Source organism: Rhinopithecus bieti, unplaced genomic scaffold (genome assembly GCF_001698545.2).
Source record: "Rhinopithecus bieti isolate Rb0 unplaced genomic scaffold, ASM169854v2 scaffold_44159, whole genome shotgun sequence".
NCBI lineage: Eukaryota > Metazoa > Chordata > Mammalia > Primates > Cercopithecidae > Rhinopithecus > Rhinopithecus bieti.
In genome coordinates, this window is record NW_016818573.1 from 522,924 (window position 1) to 547,112 (window position 24,189).

Consider the following 24,189-nt stretch of genomic DNA (forward strand, 5'->3'; position numbering starts at 1 on the left):
CTTAAATCCTCTCAACTAGGTTATGAATTGCTCAAAAGCAGAGATTATGCCCAGTTTTTTCTTTTTCAGCTCCTAGCACAAAGCTAAGTACAGAGAAGACGTACAGTAAAAGGCTGATGGAGATCTTTCTGGGAACACTCTATCAGTGGCACTCTGTCCTTCCTGCTGGTGCCAATGGGAATGTTTTCTACAAGGGCTCACAAGGGCTCGCTTGCCTATGAAGTGGAAGAGAAATGGCTCGAGGTACAGGGAATGAGGGGACAGCCGGGAACTCTCGGCCTAATTAGAATAGCTGTTGCCTCGCTGCTCTTATTGGAAGGAAATTGATCCCAAAGAGAGCCAAAGACAGGCTAAAACAGTGAACTCACAAAAATGTGAAAAGTAAGGGGTGAGAGCAGATCAAGGGACCGAGATTTGGTGTTTTGTTATTGTTTTATTAATGATGGTCTGGGATTTCCAGATGGAGTTTTAAAAGATGGAAATAAATGACCTGTTATTAATATATTTTCAGAATGCCTTTGGAGAGAGGAAGATTATTTCTGAGCTGAGTAACCTGGGATCCTCCTTTAAAAGTCCTTTGGACTCTAATCATCTTTGTAATATTCTGTTTTACTTTAAAGGCAGACTCAACTTCTTAAGAGTTCCAGCACATTGAGCCCCACTTGTCTCATCCACCTTTTCACTGACCTTCCAAAGGTGGACTGGCTGGAGAACCCCAGCTGTCCATTGTATTTGAAGTCCCTTTGAGTAGGGACTCGGCTGGAAGTGTTCTTCTGCCTGATCCCCAGCTGAAAAGGACGGGAGGGGAGTAACAGAGGAGTCTGCAGCCAGCTCCCATATACCCGTGCCGGACCACGGAACCTGACTTCCAGCCCACTGTAGCACAGAGGTAGCTAGAGAGCAGAAAGTAGAGATTTGGCTCTCCTAGAGATCTTGGAGAGAACTTTGTTTCCTTCAGCTTTTGAGATATTTTCCCTTCCCTCATAAGGATGAGACCCAGGGCTTCTTGATAGGGCACTGCCCTTTAAAATGGACTTTGGGAATAATTTGGCCAACTGGTTCTTTTTGAAAGTATTAATATTTGGAGGGTTGTAACTAAAGTCCTAATACCTTGGGAATCTGTTCCTGGTGAACATTACTTAAAGACAGGTACACCTGCATACATAACAGAAAAACCACAAAGTTAAGAAGAGGTTTATTTCTTTCTCACTTAAAAATGAAAAAATCAGCTGGGAGCAGTAGCTTACACCTGTGATTTCAGCACTTTTGGAGGCGGAGGCAGAAGGATCGCTTGAGCCCAGGAGTTACAGACCAGCCTGGGCAACATAATGAGACCCCATTGCTGCAAAAAAAAAAAAAAAAAAAAAAAAATTCTAATTAGTTGGGTGTGGTAGAATGCACCTGTAGTCTCAGCTACTTAGGAGGTTGAGATGGGAGGATTGCTTAAGTCCCAGGAGTTCAAGATTGCAGTGAGCTTTGATCATGGCATTGCACTACAGTCTGGGTGACAGAGCAAGACCCTGTCTCTTAAACCAAAACAAAAAACAACAACAACAAAAAAACACATCTTCTGTGTGGTTTACAGAGGCCTGCATGGGAAGCAGCCCCCACATGGACTCCCTGGCCTTGCTGTTTCTCAGGCAGACCAAGCATGTAGCTAGTTTAAGGCCTATGTACTTCTTCCCCTCAACCTAGAACTTCTCAAGGAGGCCCACCCTGGCCACCTAACTCAGAATTACAACCCTCCCCGCCCTCCTCTGCCTCATGCTCGCAATACCTAGCTCTATTTTCACACAATCTGACCTACTACATAATTTACCTAATTATTATGTTTATTGCTTATTGACTGTGTCCTTTCACTAGAATGTGAACTCAAGGATGGGACATTTTGTCTGCTTTGTTTACTGATGTATCACAAGTGACCAGAACAACATGTGCCTCATTATAAGGCTGATAGATGAGTGACAGAGTAACGTAACAGAGCTGCAGTTCAAACCAGAGTGTATCTGATTCTTCAGCCTTCATTCAGGCCTTTTTTTTTTAAGTCAATATGCAGATTGCATACAGTGGAGTGCATGGGTTTTGGATATAAGGCCTGTGGGTTTCTGCTGGTGTGTAGGCCCCGTGACGTTGCCGTGGGTGTTGTTAGCCAGAGGGCTCCCTCATAGCCCTTCCAATCAGTGCCTCCACCTGTCTCAGTCACTGTACTGGCATCACCACATGTTGGTCTTACCTGTTCTTGAACTTCACGGGGATGGTAAGATGGTCTTTTGGGTCTGGCTCTTCCGGCTCAGTGTAGTGGTTTTGAATCATCCATGTTGTCACATGTATCATAGTTTGGGTCTTTTTTGTATACTACATTTTGTTTGTTCATTCTTCAGTTGGTGGGTGTGTTGTTTCCAGTATAGGACCATTGTGAGTGGAGCTGCTTTAAACATTATTTTTTAATTTTTTATTTAATTTTAAAATTGACCAGTAATAATTGTACATCTTCATGGGGTACATAGAGATGTTTTGATACATACAATGTATGATTAACAGAGCAGGGGAATTAGCATACTTGTCATCTCAAATGCTGCTTGTTTCTTTGTGTTGAGAACATTGGCTATCCTCCTCCTAGCTATCTATAATTAATATTATTAACTGTGGTCATCTTTCTGAACACTAGAGCTTATTCCTCCTATCTAGCTGTAATTTTGTACCCTTTAAGAAATCTCTCCATTTCCCTCCCCTTCCCCTGCTATTTCCAGCCTCTAGTATCATCTGTTCTACTTTTTACTTCTATGAGATTAACTTTTTTAGCTTCCATGTGTGAGTGAGAACATGCAGTGTTTTACTTTCTATTCCCAGCTTATTTCACTTAGCATAATATTCTCAGTTCCATCCATGTTGCTGCAAATGACAGGATCTCACACATTTTTATGGCTGAATAGTACTCCATGGTGTGTGCACACCACATTTTCTTTATCTCTTCCTCTGTTGTCAGACCCCTAGGTTGATTCTGTCTCCTGGCTATTGTGAACGGTGCTGCAGTAAACATGGGGGTCTGCATTGTCTCCCTGATACAATAATTTCCTTTCCTTTGAACAGATTCCCAGTAGTGGGATTGCTGGATCATGTGGTAGTTCCATTTGTAGTTTTTTGAAGGAACCTCCATGCTGTTCTCCATAGTGGCTGCACTAGTTCACGTTCACTAGTTACAACAGTGTAGAAGAGTTGGCTTTTCTCTGTATCCTCTCCAGCATTTGTCATTTTTTGTCATTTTAATAGTAGCCAGCCCAACTGGGGAATATGATACCTCATTGTGGTCTCGATTTGCATTTCCCTGATGATTAGGGATGTTGAATTTTTTTTATATGTTCGTTGGCTATTTGTATGTTTTCTTTTGAGAAATGTTGGTCCAGATCATTTGCAGATTTTTTTAATCGGATTTTTTTTTTTTTTTTTTTTTTTTTTTTTTTTTTTTTTTTTTTTGCTGAGATATTTCAGTTCTTTATATATTGTAGATATTAATTGCCCATCAGATGAGTAGTTTGCAAATATTTTATCTTATTCTTTTCACTCTGTAGATTGTTTCCTTTGCTGTGCAGAAGCTTTGAGCATTCTTGTACCTGTCTTTTTGTGGTGTGCCTTCCTTTCTCTTGGGTTCCCTTGGGAGCTGGGTATAGGAGTAGACACACACACACACACACACACACACGTATAAAAAATCTAATCAACTACCAAATGGTTTTTTCGAGTAACTGTACCATTTTCCACTGTCCCCAGCCATGTGTATAAGTTCCGGTTACCCTACATCTTCACCAGCACTTGGAATTATCAGCCTTTATAATTTTGCTGTAAAATTATTTTCTGCTGTAGAAAAACAAAGCAGAAGTGTCATCAGGGAAGGACTCTTCCCTTTGGGCCTTGGATCCTACATTTTCACTGCATGAGAAGCACCCACCAGGGAAACATAGGGGTAGCAAGAAACCTGGGGTGGGCAGCTAACTAACTCAGCTTCCTAATCACTGAGACTACTTCTTACAATGTCTTGCCAGACACAGTCAGTGTGAGTCATCCTCACAACTGTATCTGGGAGTCTTTGCATCAAATGTGTGCAAATCCGGGTTTATGGAGAAATTTATCTTATTTCCTTAGTATTCTCTGTTATATTAAGATATATGTTTAAAACGTTCACTTATAATTAAAATAATTTCTTCTAATTTGCTAATAAAATGCTTTATACCAACTTAAATTGGTCCCTGGACTGTGATAGGCCTGTGTGCATCATGTCTTGACTACTCCTGTGTGACCTAGGGACGTTTTCTTAACTCTTCCAGCATCTGTATCTGTAAAATAGGTATAATACCCACCTCTTAGCATTACTGTGAAACTTAAAAGAGATAATGAAATGCATATCAGGCAACTAGTACGTGATAGATGCTGAATGAGGGATAGGCATTTTCTTGTACTTTGAAGAGTTAGAATACATTTGAGTCCCTAAGTCCCCTTGAGTCATGCCATTGAAAACAAACAAAAACATCATGTTGAACTGATTGCCACAGGTTTCAAAATCTGTGTGCTGTGTTACATTTCTGTGAAAACATGGAACATATCCAGTCTTGCTGTTGCTTTACCTAAGGTACTAAATCTTTCTTGGCCATCTTGTTAACATAAGGTGCCGTGGCATAAAGGTCTGTCTTGTCTCTTTATTCAACAAATATTTATTGGTCTGTTATGTTTTTTCCTCCTAACATAATTCTGCCGTGTTATCCTATGAGGTATTTATGTAAGAGCCTTCTGAGGCATAATAGAGCAGTGGTACAGAGCGTAACGTGATTGTTTGCCTTTCCCGCTGGACTGTGTAGCCCACATCCTTCTACAACTCCAACAACTGGTTCAGTACCAGGCGCAGAGCGAATGTTCTCTAAATGTGGGCAGTGTTGAATGAGTGAAGAATCTTAAGCAGAGAAGAAACACATGTCCTTGACCGACTCCTGTGAGACTTTTATCTTGCAGTGAGTTTATTCAGCAGCCACAAATCAATTTGAAGGTGGAAAATGTTTGCTTTGAAAACAAGGAAAAACCTAACCCATCAGAAGCGTTCATGATTAGCAGTCTGCAAAAGTTGATCATACACATTGAATTATTCTCGTCATACCCAACTAAAACAGAGCCGAGAAACTAGGGGAAAGGCACTCAGGGCATTGAAATGGTATTCTCTGCAAACCTGGCTGCTGAAACTGCCTGCTATAACCTGAAACCCGTTTTATCTGATGTCTACTGTGAGGATGTGCTGCAACTCTAAGACTAGTTTTGCCTACCACTGTCGCTCACCTGTCAGAGCTTGCCAATTTCCCAAAACCTTACTTGTGCCGATGAACTTTCTCGAAGAGCAATAGTAACATTTCTCTTTTTTATAAAACATCTAAGCTTCTCTTTGTTCTTTGGACATACCGAAGACTACCTGATCTACAGGTATGCCCCCAGTTGCAGCAGTTTTTTTCTCCTCAAATAAAACATTTGAATTTCAGAGATTTGTTTCTATTGTATTTGATTTTGGCAAGCCTCAGATGAGGATGAACGTTGGGCATATTCAGTCTTTTCCATTTGCTCATCCCAGTCATGTCCCATTTCGTTTTGAGCCATCATTTTGTGCCTTGATGAAGGCACAAAATTCAGTTAAACAATGTACATAGTTAACTACATTTGTTTGTTTGTTTTTGTTTTTGAGATGGAGTCTCCCTCTGTCACCCAGGTTGGAGTGCAATGGCGCAGTCTCGGCTCACTGCAGCCTCCACCTCCTGGGTTCAAGCGATTCTCCTGCCTCAGCCTCCCACATTTCTTTTTATTTTTAAGAGACTGGGATCTTTCTATGTTGCCTGGGCTCAAGCAGTCCTCCCACCTCAGCCTCCTGAGTAGCTGGGACTGCAGGAGTTAACTACATTTCTGAATAGCCATTTGTGAACTGTAGTAATCCCTTTGGCATCAGTAGAACTAGAGTTCCCTGTGGGACAGCACATCTCTGCGCTGAAGGGAAGGGAGAAGCAGGCAGTGCTGTGGGCAGTCATTGATGGGGGCATTTTGGAGGAGAGAGCGTGAACCCAGAGGGCTCCAGAGCAATAGATATCAGGAGAGTATTTTAGGAGATCAGAGTTGCAGGCGCCCAGGTCACAGGCTGAGGAGGCAGCGACGTGATGGGGGAAGGGCCAGGCCGTGGGATGAGGGGTGGTTCACTTCCTACTGCTGCTGTGATGAGTGGCCACAAACTTAGTGACTTCACACAACACACATTTATTATCTTGCAGTTCTGCAGGTCAGAAGTCCAAAATAGGTTTCGCTGGGCTACACGGAAGGTGTGGGCAGGGCTGTGCTCCTTCTGGAGGCTGCAGGGAGGGACTGTTTTCTTGCCTTTTCCTGCTTCTTGAGGCTGCATATTCCTTGGCTCCTGACCCCTCCTTCCATCTTCAAGGCCAGCAGCCACATCTCCAGCCCTGCTTCCTCCTCTGACTCTGCCCTTCTTGGCCCCCTCTTTTAAAGGCTCTTGTGATTATATTGGACCCACCCAGATAATCGAGAATAATCTCCCCATCTCAGGAGCCTTAACTTAATCACATCTGCACAGTCCCTTTTGCCATGGGACTTTGCCAAGGTACCATATTTGCAGGTTCCAGGGATTGGGAGATGACATCTGGGTGGTGGGGGTTGGGTATTCGGTCCACCACAAGGAGATTAGAGTTAGAATCCAGCTCTATCACTTACTAGCTAAGTGAATTTGGGCAGGTCACTACTCCACTTGAAATATTTTCTGTTGCCTGCGTAGAACAGTGAGCCCCCAACACACATCCACACAGTCCTATTTTTGAGGTCTAGGTGAAATAATATAGACGAAGAGACCTGGTAAGTTTTCATACATTGTATTTGATTTTGATTCTAGCTTAAAGCAAAGAAAGATTTATTTTTTTTCTTTGTGTTAGTCAGCAGGTCTTTGAAAGTACTTGGGTGACTGGGCGTGGTGGCTCATGCCTGTAATCCTAGCACTTTGCAAGGCCAAGGCAGGCGGATCACCTGAGGTCAGGAGTTTGAGACCAGCCTGGCCAACATGGTGAAACCCGTCTCTACTAAAAATACAAAAATTAGCCGGGCATGATGGCGGCCGCCTGTAATCCCAGCTACCCAGGAGGCTGTGGCAGCAGAATTGCTGAAACCCAGGCGGCGGAGGTTGCAGTGAGCCAAGATCATGCCACTGAACTACAGCCTGGGCGACAGAGAGACACTGTCTCAAAAAAAAAAAAAAAAAAACAAAAAAAAAAAAAAAAAAGAACTTGGGTGAGGTTAATTCAAAACCAGAATTTAGTTCTGTTGACCTGGATTTGTCCTCCTTTAAAAAAAACAAATGAATTATATGAATTTCTTCACATACTTTTGTTAATCTGATTTTAACTAGAAACCATTAGGCCGGGCGCGGTGGCTCAAGCCTGTAATCCCAGCACTTTGGGAGGCCGAGACGGGCGGATCACGAGGTCAGGAGATCGAGACCATCCTGGCTAACACTGTGAAACCCCGTCTCTACTAAAAAATACAAAACTAGCCGGGCGAGGTGGCGGGCGCCTGTAGTCCCAGCTACTCGGGAGGCTGAGGCAGGAGAATGGCGTAAACCCAGGAGGCGGAGCTTGCAGTGAGCTGAGATCCGGCCACTGCACTCCAGCCTGGGCGACAGAGCGAGACTCTGTCTCAAAAAAAAAAAAAAAAAAAAAAAGAAACCGTTTTAGGAAACTTAATGTAACAAATATTTGCTGAGCAACTATACTGTGCCCAGCATTTGGGCAGATGCTGGGGGGAGAGCGGTGGAGGGGCAAGCCTGCTGCCTGCCCACCGGAAGTTACACTCCAGTGGCAGGATAGGAGTTGTGCTGGGGACACATCAGAGACTTTGCAAGGCATAGGGGGAAGTTCTCCTGGCAAAAATGCATAACCCAAGGCTGAAGAGGCATTAGCTGGCAGGCTGGTGCCAACAGAAGGAACAGCAACCTCCAAAGGCCTCAAGGCGAGAGGGTGGCACTGCCAGGGAGCCAAAGGAAAGTTAGTGTGGCTGGAGCAGAGGGAGGGCAGTGGAGACGCAAGATAGGGGCCTGAGCAGGGCCTAGAGGGCCTCAGCACAGAGGAAAAAAGAGGCATGAAATCCAGTCGGATTCTCTGGACTTGTCATGACTCTGGTCAGCAACATCCCTCATGTGTCCCGTTCCCCAGAACCTCTCCCAGGGGAAGAATGTTTGAGGACTTTGACCACCCGGGCAGCCACAGAAAGGCAGCGTCCAGAGTCTCCCTCCCACTCCTGCTGGAAATCCAGGGTGGCCCTGCTGTAGTAAGGCCAAGGTCAAGTCAGAGCAGAGTTACTGAGACTTCACAGTGAGGGACAATCCTGTCACTTTTGAGTTGCAGGGAATTTCTTGATTTGTGGCACTGAAGATGTTCTGCATATTTGGAGCAAAATGCAGCTGAAGTAGAATTTGTGACCATTTAACCATTTCCTGCCAAATGGTGTATGTTTTGTTTGTGTGGATTATCTTCTCTTGCTAAAGATTTACATCTGTACATCTGTCAGGTGTGATCAGGTGGAAAGTAGAAGAGGAACTGTGTGATTCTCCTCCCTTGGTCTCCTCTTCCCCCTCAGAAGTGGCTCCAACATACTAGGCATGGAAAATGTGTTGCCTTTGGCTTGAGATAAATGACATCCATGGAAGTTCACACAATAATGTACCTTTTGACACTTACTTTTAGAAGCTGGGCATGGTGGCATGTGCCTGTGGTCCTGGCTACTCAGGAGGCCAAGATGGGGAGGATCCTTGGGCCCAAGGATCCAGTCTGGGCAACATAGTGAGACCCATCTCTTAAAAGTATAAACATTAAGTAAGAGGGGATACTCTTTCACTGAGACAGGGGACCCCTGGGACTGAGGACAGTGTTCTCACATTCTTACTTCAGGTAAGGCAGGTTGCCTAACCAGTTGTTCATCACTTTTCTCATAAGTTCCTTGCATATGACAGTATCTTCCTTCCCTGTTTTTCTAGGCTGTTCAGCTTGACTCTGAAGAAACTCGTCATGCTAAAAGAAATGGACAAAGATCTTAACTCAGTGGTCATTGCTGTGAAGCTGCAGGTGAGTGGGGCAGGACTGTTGGTTCAGGGCCCAGGGAAGCTGGATAACCATTTGCCCACTGCTGGGGGTTCAGAAACACCCCTGGGACCACCTCTGGCTTCCTCCTCTCAGCACAGCAAGGTGCACAGTGGAAAGATGACAGAGCTCATGGGACCTTCTGAGCCCAGCTCTGCCTCTTGGTTAAGGCACTCAGTTTCTTCAAACCTTTCTTTGTCTGAAGAACAGAAATGGTTTTTCCTACACATACTATGAGGAACAAGTGATCCTAAAGTGTTTATTATAAACTACTCAGAAATTACTAGGCTGGCTAGCGTTGGTTTCAGTCTTAGTCCCAGGATTGCTAGATCGAGGTAGATGCTCGGCTGTGGGAAGCACTTCAGAGGTTTCTTTTTTTTTTTTTTTTTTGAGATGGAGTCTTGCCCTGTCTGTCACCCAGGCTGAGTGCAGTGGCGCGATCTCAGCTCACTGCAAGCTCTGCCTCCTGGGTTCATGCTGTTCTCCTGCCTCTCAGCCTCCCAAGTAGCTGGGATTACAGGTGCCTGCCACCATGCCTGGCTAATTTTTTGTATTTTTGGTAGATACAGGGTTTCACCGTGTTAGCCAGGCTGGTCTCTATCTCCTGACCTCGTGATTCACCCACCTCAGCCTCCCAACATGCTGGGATTATAGGCGTGAGCCACCGTGCCCAGCCTGCACTTCGGAGGCTTTCTATAGAGTGGAAGAAACTTACAGATTGTTATTTCAGACTGGGCAATTTAAAGTTTACTGGGATATTTTATCTTCTATATAAATCCCACGTATAACTCCTTACATTTAGTATTTTCAAGGGACCCAAAACATTTCACAAACATTTGTGCTCTTAAGTATTCCTGAATTTAAGGAAAGGAGAAGGGAAAAGCTGAATTATAGAAGGGCTCAGGAATTTACCTGTTGCCAGCTAATTACCAAACGGCAGAACTGGGACCAGAAACTAAAGAGTGGGTAATTTGCCGGGCGCGGTGGCTCAAGCCTGTAATCCCAGCACTTTGGGAGGCCGAGACGGGCGGATCACGAGGTCAGGAGATCGAGACCATCCTGGCTAACACGGTGAAACCCCGTCTCTACTAAAATACAAAACTAGCCGGGCGAGGTGGCGGGCGCCTGTAGTCCCAGCTACTCAGGAGGCTGAGGCAGGAGAATGGCGTAAATCCGGGAGGCAGAGCTTGCAGTGAGCTTAGATCCGGCCACTGCACTCCAGCCTGGGTGACAGAGCGAGACTCCGCCTCAAAAAAAAAAAAAAAAAAAAAAAAAAAGAGTGGGTAATTTGTGTGCTCATTAAATCCCATTACCAGACCTCCCTTAACTGATTAATCCCTTCTGCTGATGACTCCCTGGAGTAGAGAGAGATTCTGTGGTGCCTCTGGAGTCACTAAATAATGACTGGAGTCTTCAGCTTAAGGATGGTGTATTTACTGAATTCTTATTCATTGAAAAATAGCAAACTGTGATAACTCCCTACTAACCAGAATATTTTATTAGCTAGTTCACCTACTATGCTGCAATTTATTGTACTATATCACCTTCATTAAAATCCACTTCTATATCACTGTCAGTGTGTGAATCATACATTGAGGTGCCTGGGCCTCTTTCTGGGATAAATACATTAGTCCCAAATACGTAATTTAGTCCTCAAAACTTAAAATGTTGAGCCGGGCGTGGTGGCTCATGCCTGTAATCCCAGCACTTTGGGAGGCTAAGGCGGTGGACCACCCAAGGTCAGGAGTTCGAGACCAGCCCAGCCAACATGGTGAAACCCCGTCTCTACCAAAAATACAAAAATTAGCCAGGCGTGCCTGTAGTCCCAGCTACTCAGGAGGCTGGAGCAGGAGAATTGCTTGAGCCTTTGAGAGAGAGGTTGCAGTGAGCTGAGATCGTGCCACTGCATTCCAGCGTGAGTGACAGAGTAAGACTCCATCTCAAAACAACAACAACAAAAACTTAAAATGTTTTAATTACTCATGAATTCCTGTGTGTCCCACCTTATATTCTAATTCCCTGTTCATTTTATGAATAACTCCTTCCAAATCTATGAAGTGTTCCCAGACACTGTTTGTTGGGAAAGTGACTATGGGACAGCGATGTGAACTGTTAGTGTCTTGTCCTCCTCTCCTGATTTTGGTCCCCATTTCTAGGTCACAGGCAGTGTTCCCATTTTCAGGAATTGCTTCCTTTGCTAAAGAATGTTGCTGTTCTGTGCCGACACCATTGGGGTGGTTTTGAAAGTTCCCTACTGAGTTTGCCATCCTGCAGCTAAATGCTTTTGCCAAAGAAATAATTTATTTCCTGATTAAATATTTAACATTCTATAATTCTAAATTATACCAAAACTACAAATATTTTGAATTTTTAAATTGTTCTCCTTCCAAGCAGCTGAAAGTAATTACAGATGTCACCACATTCATTTATTCAGTCACTTATGTATGCATTCATATAATAAATACTTATTGAGCATCCATTATGTGCCAAACATTGTTCTAGGCACAGGGGATACAGCAGTGATCAAAACAGACAAAAATCCCTGCCTTTAAGAAGCACTGAGCAGTGATTCCCCAAAGGAGATCTGCAGACCCTGAGGTCTCTAAGACACTTTCAGAGGGTACAGGAGGCTACAACTATTTTCATGATAATACTGTGGCATTATTTGCCTTTTTCAGCATGCTGACTTTTGCACTGAAAGTACAAAAGCAACAGTGGATAAAGCTGCTGGTGCCTCAGCACAAATGCACCCAATGTCCCAGGAGTCATCGTGTTGTTTACCATCTCATGAGTGAAATAAGAAGATAAAAGGGCTGGGCACGGTGGCACACCCCTGTGGTCCCAGCTACTTGAGAGGCCGGGGCAGGAGGGTCACTTGAGCCTAGGAGCTGGCTGGAATGAGCTGTTTGTGCCAGTGCACTCCAGCCTGGGTGACAGAGCGAGACTCCGACTCAAAAAAAGGGAGAGAAAGCCAGTTTTGCTTAAGAATGTTCTTAAGAAAGCAGTAAAACTTGTTAATTTGTTACATCTCAACCTTGAGTCTGCATCTTTCTCATACTGCGTGTGATGAGATGGGAAGTATACACTGAGCACTTCTGCCTCGCAGCAAAGTACGATGTCTGTCTCTAAGACTAGTGCCTGTGTGAGGTAGAGCTACTGAGCTGTGAACTACAGTAGCTGCTTTTTTTCATGAACACCATTTTTACTTCGAAGAGGGACTTATAGACAAACAGGTTATTTAGACTTAGGTGTTTGGAAAGTGTTTTCTTAAAAATGAGCAGAGTTACCCTATCAATTCAAGGAAAACAACTTAGTATTGGTTGCCAATGATAAATAAAATTCCTTTTTTTTTTTTTTTTTTTTGAGACAGAGTCTTGCCCTGTTGTTCAGTGGCGTGATCTTGGCTCACTGCAATCTCCATCTCCTGGGTTCAAGCGATTCTCCTGCATCAGCCTCCCGAGTAGCTGGGACTACAGGCGCCCACCACCACGCCCAGCTAATTTGTGTATTTTTGGTAGAGATGGGGTTTCACCATGTTGGCCAGGTTGATATCGAACCCGGGACCTCAGGTAATCTGCCCACCTTGGCCTCCCAAAGTGCTGGGATTACAGGCATGAGCTACCACATCTGGCCAAAATTTGAGCTTTTAAGTGAAAATTAGAATTTTGGAAAACTTGTTTCTGTCACAGAAAGCTTAAAAGCTTCCCAGTTCTTAAAGGCTTTTCTGAAGAAATCAGAAGTGATATAAGTCGTATTTAAAGATTCTTGAGTTTTTTATATTGTATATATATATAACATTTGAATATTTTCTAAATGACTAATGCATGAGGTTACAAAATCATGCTGGATAAAAGATCCTTTCAAAGAACAAAATAGACCAGTGGATTAGGTTTTTAACTTTCCATTTTAAAATAATTTTAAATATACCCAAGAGATGCAGGGATAGTCTAAAGAGTTCCTGTATACCCATCCAGCTTCTCCCAATGTTAACGTCTCTCTTAACCGTGGTACATTTATCAAAACTAAGAAATTATCATTGGTATAATACTATTAATTAAATTAGACTTCAGATTTCCTAGTGTTTTCATTAATGTTCTTTTTCTATTAATTGGATTTTAACATACAAGAGTACGAAAGTCTTATTGATATTATTTAAAATTCTACTTTGGAAAAAAAATTTTTACTTTGCAACTAATCTTTAAGAAACTACCACTTAGAGAGTTAATGGTATAGTATCAAAGGAAAATAGTCCATAACTGGCTGGTCACGATGGCGCATACCTGTAATCCCAGCACTTTGGGAGGCCAAGGTGAGAGGATTGCTCAAGCCCAGGAGTTCAAGACCATCCTGGGCAACACAGCAAGACTCCATCTTTACCAAAAGTAAAAACTAGGCCGGGCGCGTTGGCTTAAGCCTGTAATACTAGCACTTTGGGAGGCTGAGGCGGGCGGATCACGAGGTCAGGAGATCGAGACCATCCTGGCTAACACGGTGAAACCCCGTCTCTACTGAAAAATACAAAAAACTAGCCAGGTGTGGTGGCGGGCGCCTGTAGTCCCAGCTACTCAGGAGGCTGAGGCAGGAGAATGGTGTGAAGCCGGGAGGCGGAGCTTGCAGTGATCTGAGATCCAGCCACTGCACTCCAGCCCGGGCGACAGAGCAAGACTCCGTCTCCAAAAAAAAAAAGTAAAAACTGTCTGGGCATGGTGGCGTATGCCTGCAGTCCCAGCTATTTGGGAGGCTGAGGCAGGAGGATTGCCTAAGCCCAGGAGTTCAAGTTTACCATGAGTTATGATCACACCACTGCACTCCACCCTGGGCAACAGAACGAGACCTTGTCTCTAAAAATAAAAAATAAAAATAAATAAAAAATTCCACAGTTGTCTAGAAAGGCTGTTAAAATGCTCCTCTTTTTTCCAGCTATAGATCACTTTGAGTCTGGATTTTCTGCATATACTCAACCAAACTAGTTTTGCAACACATTGAGTACAAAAATAGGAATGAGAATCTAGTTGTTTTCTATTAAGTCATTCATTGAAAAGATTTACAGAAATGTAAAACTATACCATCTCCCTCATACACTGCTGTTGGGAATGTAAAATAATGCAGCCACTGTGTTGTTTTGTTTTACTTTTGTTTTTATTTTAGGAACAAGGTCTTGCTGTGTTGCCCAGGCTGATCTCAAACTCCTGGCCTCAAGCAATCCTCCCGCCTCGACCTCCCAGTGCTGGGATTATAGGCTTGTGCCACCATGCCTGGTTCTCAAAAGAGTAAAGATAGAGTAACCATATCAGAGTAACCATATGACTTAGCAATTCTACTCCTAGGTATGGCCCCAAGAGAAATGAAAACACAAAAAATCTAACATGCAAATGTTCATAACAGAATTATTCACAAGCTATAAAGTAGAAGCAATCCAAGTCCATCAGCTGATCAATGGATAAATAAAATGTGGTCTAGTCATATAGCTTCGGAATACTATTTGGCAGTAAAAAAGAATGAAGTATATCCATGCTCCAGATGGATGAACCTTGAAAACATGATGCTAAGTCAAAGAAGCAAGACACAAAAGGCCACATATTGTATGATTCCATTTATATGAAATAGGCAAATCCTTAGGGTCAGAAAGTAGATTGTAGTTGCCAGGGGTTAGGGTGGGAGATGGGCAGACTGGGGAGGGTGATAATTAAAGAATATGAGGTTTCCTTGTTGAATGATGAGAATGTTCTGGCACTGACTGTGGTGATGGTTGCACAGCTCTAAACATACTGAAAGCCATTGAACTGTACACTTTAAAGGGGTGAATTATATGGTGTTTGAATTATATCCCAGTAAAGCTATGATTTTTAAAAAAAACTGTCTTCTCACTAAATTATTTTGTTTTGGGAACATATTTTCATTTTAAAACTTTGCATGTAAACACATAATAGGTTTATTGTTAATTTTAAATGGATTAATAAATACTTTAAAATATCTGTTTTGATTCATAATGTGGTGACTATTGATAGATAAACCTACATAAACAAAATATTAATAGATACATCTACATATACAAAAGCTATTTGGGATTCTTTCTAAGTGTAAAAAGGGCCAGGCGCAGTAGCTCATGCCTGTAATCCCAGCACTTCAGGAGGCTGAGGTGGGCAAATCACAAGGTCAGGAGATCGAGACCATCCTGGCTAACATGGTGAAACCCTGTCTCTACTAAAAATACAAAAAATTAGCTGGGCATGGTGGCGGGCGCCTGTAGTCCCAGCTACTTGGGAGGCTGAGGCAGGAGAATGGCATGAACCCAGGAGGCGGAGCTTGCAGTGAGCAGAGATCGTACCACTGCACTCCAGCCTGGGTGACAGAGCGAGACTGCGTCTCAAAAAAAATAGTGTAAAAGGTCCTGAGGCCAAAAATTTGAGAATTATTATAGTAAAAGGAAAGAAACAATAAACAAACGAGAAAATTATATGTAGGCATTCCTTAAAAATTTTGTTTTATTTTATGAGATGAAGTTTCACTCTTGTTGCCCAGGCTGGAGTGCAATGGCGTGATCACAGCTCACTGTACCCTCCGCCTCCCGGGTTCAAATGATTCACCTGCCTCAGCCTCCCAGGTTGCTGGGATTACAGGCGTGCACCACCACACCTCACTAATTTTTGGATTTTTAGTAGGCATGGGGTTTCACCATGTTGGTCAGGCTGGTCTCAAACTCCTGACCTCAAGTGATCCACCCACCTTGGCCTCCCAAAGCGCTGGAATTACAGGTATGAACCACCGTATCCAGCTACATTCCTTAAAATCTAATCCATTCCTAAAAATATGTTGGATGGCAGAAGCCTATATCTTATTATTTAAATGGGAAAAATAAATACAAAATATCACAACACTGTAATTGTGGTGTGTAAATTACTCATATTTTGAGTAGGAAGACTAAAAGATGAGCCTATCAAAAATAGTAACTATGTGCCAGGTGCAGTGGTTCATGCCTATAATCCCAGCTCTTTGGAAGGCTGAGGCAGCTGGGTCACCTGAGGTCAGGAGTTCGAGACCAGCCTGGCCAACATAGTGAAACCCTGTCTCTACAAAAAATACAACATTAGCCAGGCATGGTGGCACATGCCTGTAATCCCAGCTACTCAGGAGGCTGAGGCAAGAGAATCGCTTGAACCCATGAGGCAGAGGTTGCAGTGAGCCAAGATGGCACCACTGCACTCCAGCCTTGGCAACAGAGCAAGACTCCATCTCAAAAAAAAAAAAAAAAAAAAAAAAAAAAAAAGAGGGAGGTGGGATGAAGTTGAAGTGTAGAGTTTTATTGGTTTTCTCTTTGCTTCTTTGTTTTTTGTTTTGCAATCAGAGTTAAGTTACCATTCAGTTTTTAATAATGGGTTGTAAGATGTTATTTGCAAGCCTCATGGTAACTGCAAATCAAAAAACCCTGTAACAGATACACAAAAAACAAAAAAAATAAAAAGCAAGAAATTAAAACATACCATCCGAGAAAATCACTTTCACAAAAAGAAAGACAAGAAGGAAAGAAGGAAGGAAGACCACAAAACGAGAAAACAAATAACAAAATGGCAATAGTAAGTCCTTATCAATAATAACATTGAATATAAATGGACAAAATTCTGCAATCAAAAGACGTGGAGTAGTTGAATGCGTTAGAAAACAAGATCCAGCTGGGCATGGTGGCTCATGCCTGTAATCCCAGCACTTTGGGAGGCCAAGGTGGGCAAATCACAAGGTCAGCATTTGAAGACCAGCCTGGCCAACACAGTGAAACCCCATCTGTACTAAAAATACAAAAAATCAGCTGGATGTGGTGGTGCACGCCTGTAATCCCAGCTACTCGGGAGGCTGAGGCAGGAGAATTGCTCGAATCTGGGAGGCAGAGGTTGCAGTGAACCCAGATTACACCACTGCACTCCAACCCAGGCAACAGTGCAAGACTCTGTCTCAAAAAAACAAAACAAAAGAAGACCCAGCCAGGCACAGTGGCTCATGCCTATAATTCCAGCACTTTGGGAGGCTGAGGCGAAAGTATTGCTTTGAGCCCAGGGGTTTGAGACCAGCTTGGGCAACATAGTGGAACCCTGTGTCTACAAAGAATTTGAAAAATTAGCTGGGTGTAGTGGTAGACCTACTCAGGAGTCTGAGGTAGGAGGATCACTTGAGCTCAGGAGGTTAAGGCTAAAATGAGCTATGATTGTGCCAGTGCACTCCACCTTGGGCAGCAGAGTGAGATGCTGTCTCAGAAAAACAAAAACAAAACATGACCCAAACATCTGTTGCCTACAAGAAACACATTTGACCTGTAAAGACACATAGAGACTAAAATAAAGGGTTGGAAAATATGCTCTATGCAAATAGAAACCAAAAAAAAAAAAAAAAAAAGAGTAGGCATAGCTATACTTACATCAGACAAAATAGATTTCAAGACAAAAATTGTAAAAATTGACAAGGTTGTTATGTAACGATAAAGGGGTCAACTCAGCAAGAGGATATAACAATTGTAAATATATATACACCTAACACTGGAGCACCCAGATATATAAATCAAATATTATTAGAGCTAAAGAGAGTGTTAGACTCTAGTACAACAATAGCTAGAGACTTTAACACCCCACTTTCAGCATTGGACAGATTATCCAGACAAAATAAACTAAGAAACATCACACTTAACTGCTCTGTAGACCAAATGGACCTAATAGATATTTACAGAACATTTCTTCCAATGGCTGCAGAATACACTTTTTTTTTTCCTTAGCACATGGATCATTCTTAAGGATAGTCCATATGTTAGGTCACAAAACAAGTCTTAAAACATTCAAAAAAAAAAGTTGAGGCCAGGCATGGTGACTCACGCCTGTAATCCCAGCACTTTGGGAGGCCAAGGTGGGTGGATCACGAGGTCAAGAGATCAAGATCATCCTGGCCAACATGGTGACACCCCATCTCTCCTAAAAATACAAAAATTAGCTGAGCGTGGTGGCAGGCGCCTGTAGTCACAGCTACTCAGGAGGCTGAGGCAGGAGAATTGCTTGAATCCTGGAGGTGGATGTTGCAGTGAGCGGAGATTGTGCCACTGTACTCCAGCCTGGGCAACAGAGCGAGATTCTGTCTCAAAAAAAAAAAAGTTGAAATAATATCAAGCATCTTCCCTGACCATAATGGAATAAAACTAGAAATCAATAACAAGGAATTTTGAAAGCAATACACACACATGGAATTAAACCATATGCTCCTAAATGACCAGTGGGTCAATGAATAAATTAAGAAGGAAACTGAAATTTTCTTGAAACAAATGATAATGGAAACATAACATATCAAAACCTATGGGATACATCAAAAGCAGTACCAAGGGGGAAGTTCATAACTATAAAGTGCCTACATCAAAAAAGAAGAAAAACTTCAGATAACCTAATGATGCTTCTTAAAGAACTAGAAAAACAAGAGCAAACCAAACCCCAAATTAGTAGAAGAAAAGAAATAATGAACATCATAGCAGAAATAAATAAATTTGAAAAAAAAAATCAACAACTTTTGGGTTTTCGTGTGTGTTTTGTTTTGTTTTGTTTTTGAGATGGAGTCTTGCTGTGTCACCCATGCTGGAGTACAGTGGTGCAATGTCAGCTCATTGCAACCTCTGCCTCCCAGGTTCAAGTGATTCTCCTGCCTCAGCCTCCCGAGTAATTGGGATTACAGGTGTGCACCACCATGACGGCTAATTATTGTATTTTTAGTAGAGACAAGGTTTCACCTTATTTGCCAGGCTGGTCTCAAACTCCCAACCTCAGGTGATCCGCTCGCCTTGGCCTTCAGTGCTGGGATTACAGGCGTGAGCCATCATACCCGGCCAAAGAGTTGTTTTTTGAGAAGACAAAATGGACAAACCTTTAGCCAGACCAACTAAGAAAAAGAGAAGACACAAATAAATCAGAGATGAAAAAAGAGGTGACTGACACTGCAGAAATTCAAAGGATCATTAGTGGCTGCTGTGAGCAACTATATACCAATAAACTGGAAAACCTAGAAGAAATGGATAAATTCCAGGGAAGATACAGCCTACCAAGATTGAACCATGAAAAAATTCAAAACCTGAATAGACCAATAACAACAACAACAACAAAAAATAGCTAGATGCCATCAATGTAGTCTCCCAGCAAAGAAAAGCCCAGGCCTTGTTAGCTTCACTACTGAATGTTACCAAACATTTAAGAAGAACTATTCCAAAACATAGAGAATACTTCCAGACTCAATCTATGAGACCAGTATTACCCTGACACCAAAACCAAAGAAAGTGACAGGGCAGTATCTCTGATTAACATTGATGCAAAAATCTTCAAGGAAATACTAGCAAACAGAGTTCAGCAACACATTAAAAACATCATTCATCATGACCAACTGAGATCCCGGGATGCGCAAGGATGGTTCAGCATACACAAATCAATTAATGTGATACATCATATCAACAGAATGAAGGACAAAACCCATGTGATAATCTCAATTGATGCTGAATGGCTGGCCATTGTGGCTCCCGCCTGTAATCCCAGCACTTTGACAGGCCAAGGTAGATAGATTGCTTGAGGCTAAGAGTTTGAGACCAGCCTGGGCAACATGGCAAAACCTCATCTCTGGTGGGGGGAATGTATATATATGCTTTTTTTTCTGAAAAAGCATTTGGTAAAATTCAACAAGCCTTCATGGTAAAAATCCTCAAAAAATGGGTATGAAAGAAACATACCTCAACATAATAAAAACTATATGTGACAGACCCATAGCTTGTATCAGACTGAACGGTGAAAAAAACTGAAAGCCTTTCCTTTAAGATCTCGAACAAGACAAGGATCCCCACTTTCACCACTGTTATTCAGTATAATAACTAGAAGTCCTAACTAGAGCAGTCAGGCAAGAGAAAGAAATAAAGGCATCCAGATTGGAAAGGAAGAAGTCAAATTTATCCTTGTTTGCAGATGATATGCTCTTATATGTGGAAAAACCTACACTTCACAGAATAACTAGTAGAACTGATAAACAAAATCAGTGAAGTTGCAGGATACGAAATCAGCATACAGAAATCAGTAGTATTTCTATATGTCAACAGTGAACAGTCTGAAAAAGAAATCAAGAAAGTAATCCCATTTACAAGAGCTACAAGTAAAATAGGATACCTAGGAATAAACCAAATAAGTGAAAGATCTCTATATTAAAAACTGTAAAACATTGATGCAAGAAATTTAAAAGGACACAAAAAGTGGAAAGATATTCCATATTCATGGATTGGAAGAATCGTTATTGTTAAAATGTCCATACCACCCAAAGCAATCTACAGATTCAATGCAATCCCTATCAAAATACCAATGACATTCTTCACAGAAATAGAAAAAAAAATCCTAAAATGTATATGGAACCACAGAAGACCCAGAATAGCCAAAGCCATCCTGAACACAAAGAAGAAACCTAGAGAAATCACATTATCTGACTTCAAATTATACTACAGAACTATAGTAATCAAAACAGCACGGTACTGGCATAAAAACAAACACCTACACTAATGGAAGAGAATAGAGAATCTAGCAATAAATCCATACATCTACAGTGAACTAATTTTCAGCAAAGGTGCCAAGAACATATATTGGGGAAAGGACAATCTCCTCAATAAATGATGCTGGAAAAAGTGGATATCCACATGCAGAGGAATGAAACTAGACTCTTATCTCTCACTATATACAAAATCAGATAAAATTGACTGGATACTTAAATCTAATACCTGAAACTATGACACTACTAAAAGAAAACATTTTTCCAACTGCTTTGGCTACTAAAATAATAAAAATAAAAGAAAACATTGGGGCAACTCTCTAGGAAATTGATCTGGGCAGAGATTTCTTGTGTAATACCCAGCACTGGCAACCAAAGCAAAAATGGACATATGGGATCACATCAAGTTAAAAAGCTTCTGGGCCAGGCGCAGTGGCTCATGCTTATAATCCCAGCACTTTGAGAGGCCGACAAGGGATCCCTTGTCCATCTGACAAGGGGTTAATAACCAGAATATATAAGGAGCTCAGACAACTCAGGAAAATATCTAATAATCCTATTAAGAAATGGGCAAATGATCTGAATAGACATCTTTCAAAGGAAGACCTACAAATGATGAACAGGCATATGAAAGGGTGTGCAGCATCATTGATTATCAGAGAAATGCTAATCAAAACTACAATGAAATATCATCTCACCCTGGTTAAAATGGCTTTTATCCAAAAGACAAGTAATAATAAATGCTGGTGAGGATGTAGAGAAAAGGGAACCCTCATGCACTGTTGGTAAGAATGTAGATTAGTACAGTGAATTTGGAAAATAGTATGGAGGTTCCTCAAAAAACCAAAATCGTCCCATGTAGCACTATTCACAATAGCCAAGATTTGGAAGCACCTAAGTGTCCATCAACAGATAAATTGATAAAGAAAATGGTACATACACACAATGGAGTACTATGCAGCCATAAAAAATAATGAGGTCCTGTCATTTGCAATAACATGGATGGAACTGGAGGATATTATGTTAAATAAGCCAGGCACAGAAAGACATACTTTGAATGCTCTCACTTACTTCTGGGAGTTAAAAATTAAAGTCATGGAGATAGTCTAATGATGGTTACCACAGGTTTGTATGGGCAGTGGGGCAGTGATGATAGTTAATGGATACAAAAACATAGAATGCGCCGGGCGCGGTGGCTCAAGCCTGTAATCCCAGCACTTTGGGGAGGCCGAGACGGCGGATCACGCAGGTCAGGAGATCGAGCACCTATCTTAGCTAACACCTGGCGTGAAACCCCGCGTCTCTACTAAAAAATACCAAAACTAGCCGGGCGAGGTGGGTGGGTGCCTGCTGAGTCCCAGCACTTACTCGGGGAGGACTGAGGCAGGAGAATGGCGTGAACACCGGGGAGGCGCGAGCTTGCAGGTGAGCTGCAGATCCGGCCACTGCACTCCAGCCTGGGGGCGACAGAGCCCAAGACTCCGTCATCAAAAAAAAAAAAAAAAAAAAAAAAAAAAAACATTAGAATGAATAAGAATCTGGATTATTGCCAAGCATTAGGTGGCTCATACGCCTGTCAATCCTGCCACTTGAATTTGGAAGGCCTGGAGGTGGGGCAAGCATCCCTTTGAGTCCAGGCTAGGGTTATAGAGACCAGCCTGAGCCACCTGGTAGTGAAAACCTCATCTGCTATTTATTTATTATATTTATTTATTATTTATTTATTTAATTATATTAATATTAGAGACAGAGTATCTGCCTTGATTGGCCCAGAGCTGAGATGCAGGTATGGCACGATCTTTGGGCCTCACGCAACCACTGGACCTCCCGGCGTCATCACACCATTCATCCCCACTAGACTACAGGTGCCCGGCCACCAGCCCTGGCTAATTTTTTGTATTTTTTGTAGAGACGGGGTTTCACCATGTTAGCCAAGATGGTTTCGATCTCCTGACCTCCTGATCCGCCCACCTCAGTCTCCCAAAGTGCTGGGATTACAGGCATGAGCCGTCACGCCTGGCCCCATCTCTATTTTTTAAAAACTTTTTTTTTTGAGACGGAGTTTTGCTCTTGTCGCCTAGGCTGCAGTGCAATGGCACAATCTCAGCTCACTGCAACCTCCACCTCCCAGGTTCAAGTGATTCTTCTGCCTCAGCCTCCCAAGTAGCTGGGATTACAGGCATGCACCACCATGCCCAGCTAGTTTTTGTATTTTTAGTTAGAGATGGGATTTCACCATGTTGCCCAGGCTGGTCTTGAACTCCTGACCTCAGGTGGTCCACCCGCCTCGGCCTCCCAAAGTGCTGGGATTACAGGCGTGAGCCACCACGCCCAGCCAAAAAAAGTTTTAATTATAAAAATTTTTTAAAATGTTTTAAAGATCTGTGATATTTTATAGTGCAACAGGGCGATTACAGTCAATGTTAATTTATAGTACATTTAAAACTGAAAGTATAATTGGAATATTTGTAACATAAATAAACGATAAATGCTTGAGGTGATGGACCCCATATAACCTGATGTGATTATTACACGTTATATGCCTGATCAAAATGTCTTATGTACCTCATAAATATACCTACTATATACCCATAAAAATTAATTAAAAAATTGAAATAAATAATAAATGAAAAATAACAATTTATCTTCAGACATCCAAGAAACCCCAACCAGTTTCCTCAAATATCACTATAATACTCTTAATTTTTTTTTTTTTTTGAGAATGGGATCTCACTATGTTGCCCAGGCAGCCCTTGTACTCCTGGGCTCAAGCTGTCCTTCCACTTCTGCCTCCTTAAGTGCTGGGATTATAAATGTGAGCCACCACACCCAGCAACAATACTGTTAAACATCTATATGATAAGAATTTTTGGTTTAAATAAAAAGCATTTAAAACACCAGTAACCTGGCTAGTCGTGGTGGTTCGTGCCTATAAATCCCAGCACTTGGGAGGCCAAGGCAGGTGGATTACCTGAGGTCAGCAGTTCAAGATGAGCCTGGGCAACATGGTGAAACCCCATCTCTACTAAAAATATGAAAATTAGCTGGGCGTTGTGGTGCACTCCTGTAGTGCCAGCCATTTGGGAGGCTGAGGCAGGAGAATCACTTGAGCCTGGGAGGCGGAGGTTGCAGTGAGTCAAGACTGTGCCACTGTACCATAGCCTGTGCAACATAGTGAGACTCCATCTCAGAATAATAGTAATAAAACACCTGTAACCTAATTTTAAAAATATATTAATATTAATGAATATTTTAATGTGCTATAATGTTACTTTAATATTTGGATATAAATGGTTTTGCTTCTGTACTGCAAATGAAGATATACTGTTATATAGATAAACAAATGATACAAAAGTATATTAAAAATAATTTTGAAATTGGACCCTGATTGGTAGTGCCCCAGGCACCTGGAAGAAGCAAATACTGGAACCCATGAAAGCTAAACCCTTGGGGAAGGGTAGGAAAGACGAGGACAGTAGCGCACCATGCTTGAAAGGGCCAG

At 42.2% G+C, this 24,189-nt stretch overlaps 1 protein-coding gene across 1 annotated transcript in view; it reads left to right on the top strand.

Moving 5' to 3' along the window:
• Window positions 1-202: 202 nt before the first annotated feature.
• The window catches only part of PACS1 (phosphofurin acidic cluster sorting protein 1), a 67,026-nt gene continuing 43,039 nt past the window's right edge, over window positions 203-24,189 (top strand). The window contains exons 1-2 of the mRNA XM_017857190.1: window positions 203-243; window positions 9,053-9,140. Coding sequence (XP_017712679.1) covers window positions 218-243; window positions 9,053-9,140 — 114 coding nt within the window. The 5' untranslated portion in view covers window positions 203-217. The remainder of the gene's footprint in view (window positions 244-9,052; window positions 9,141-24,189) is intronic.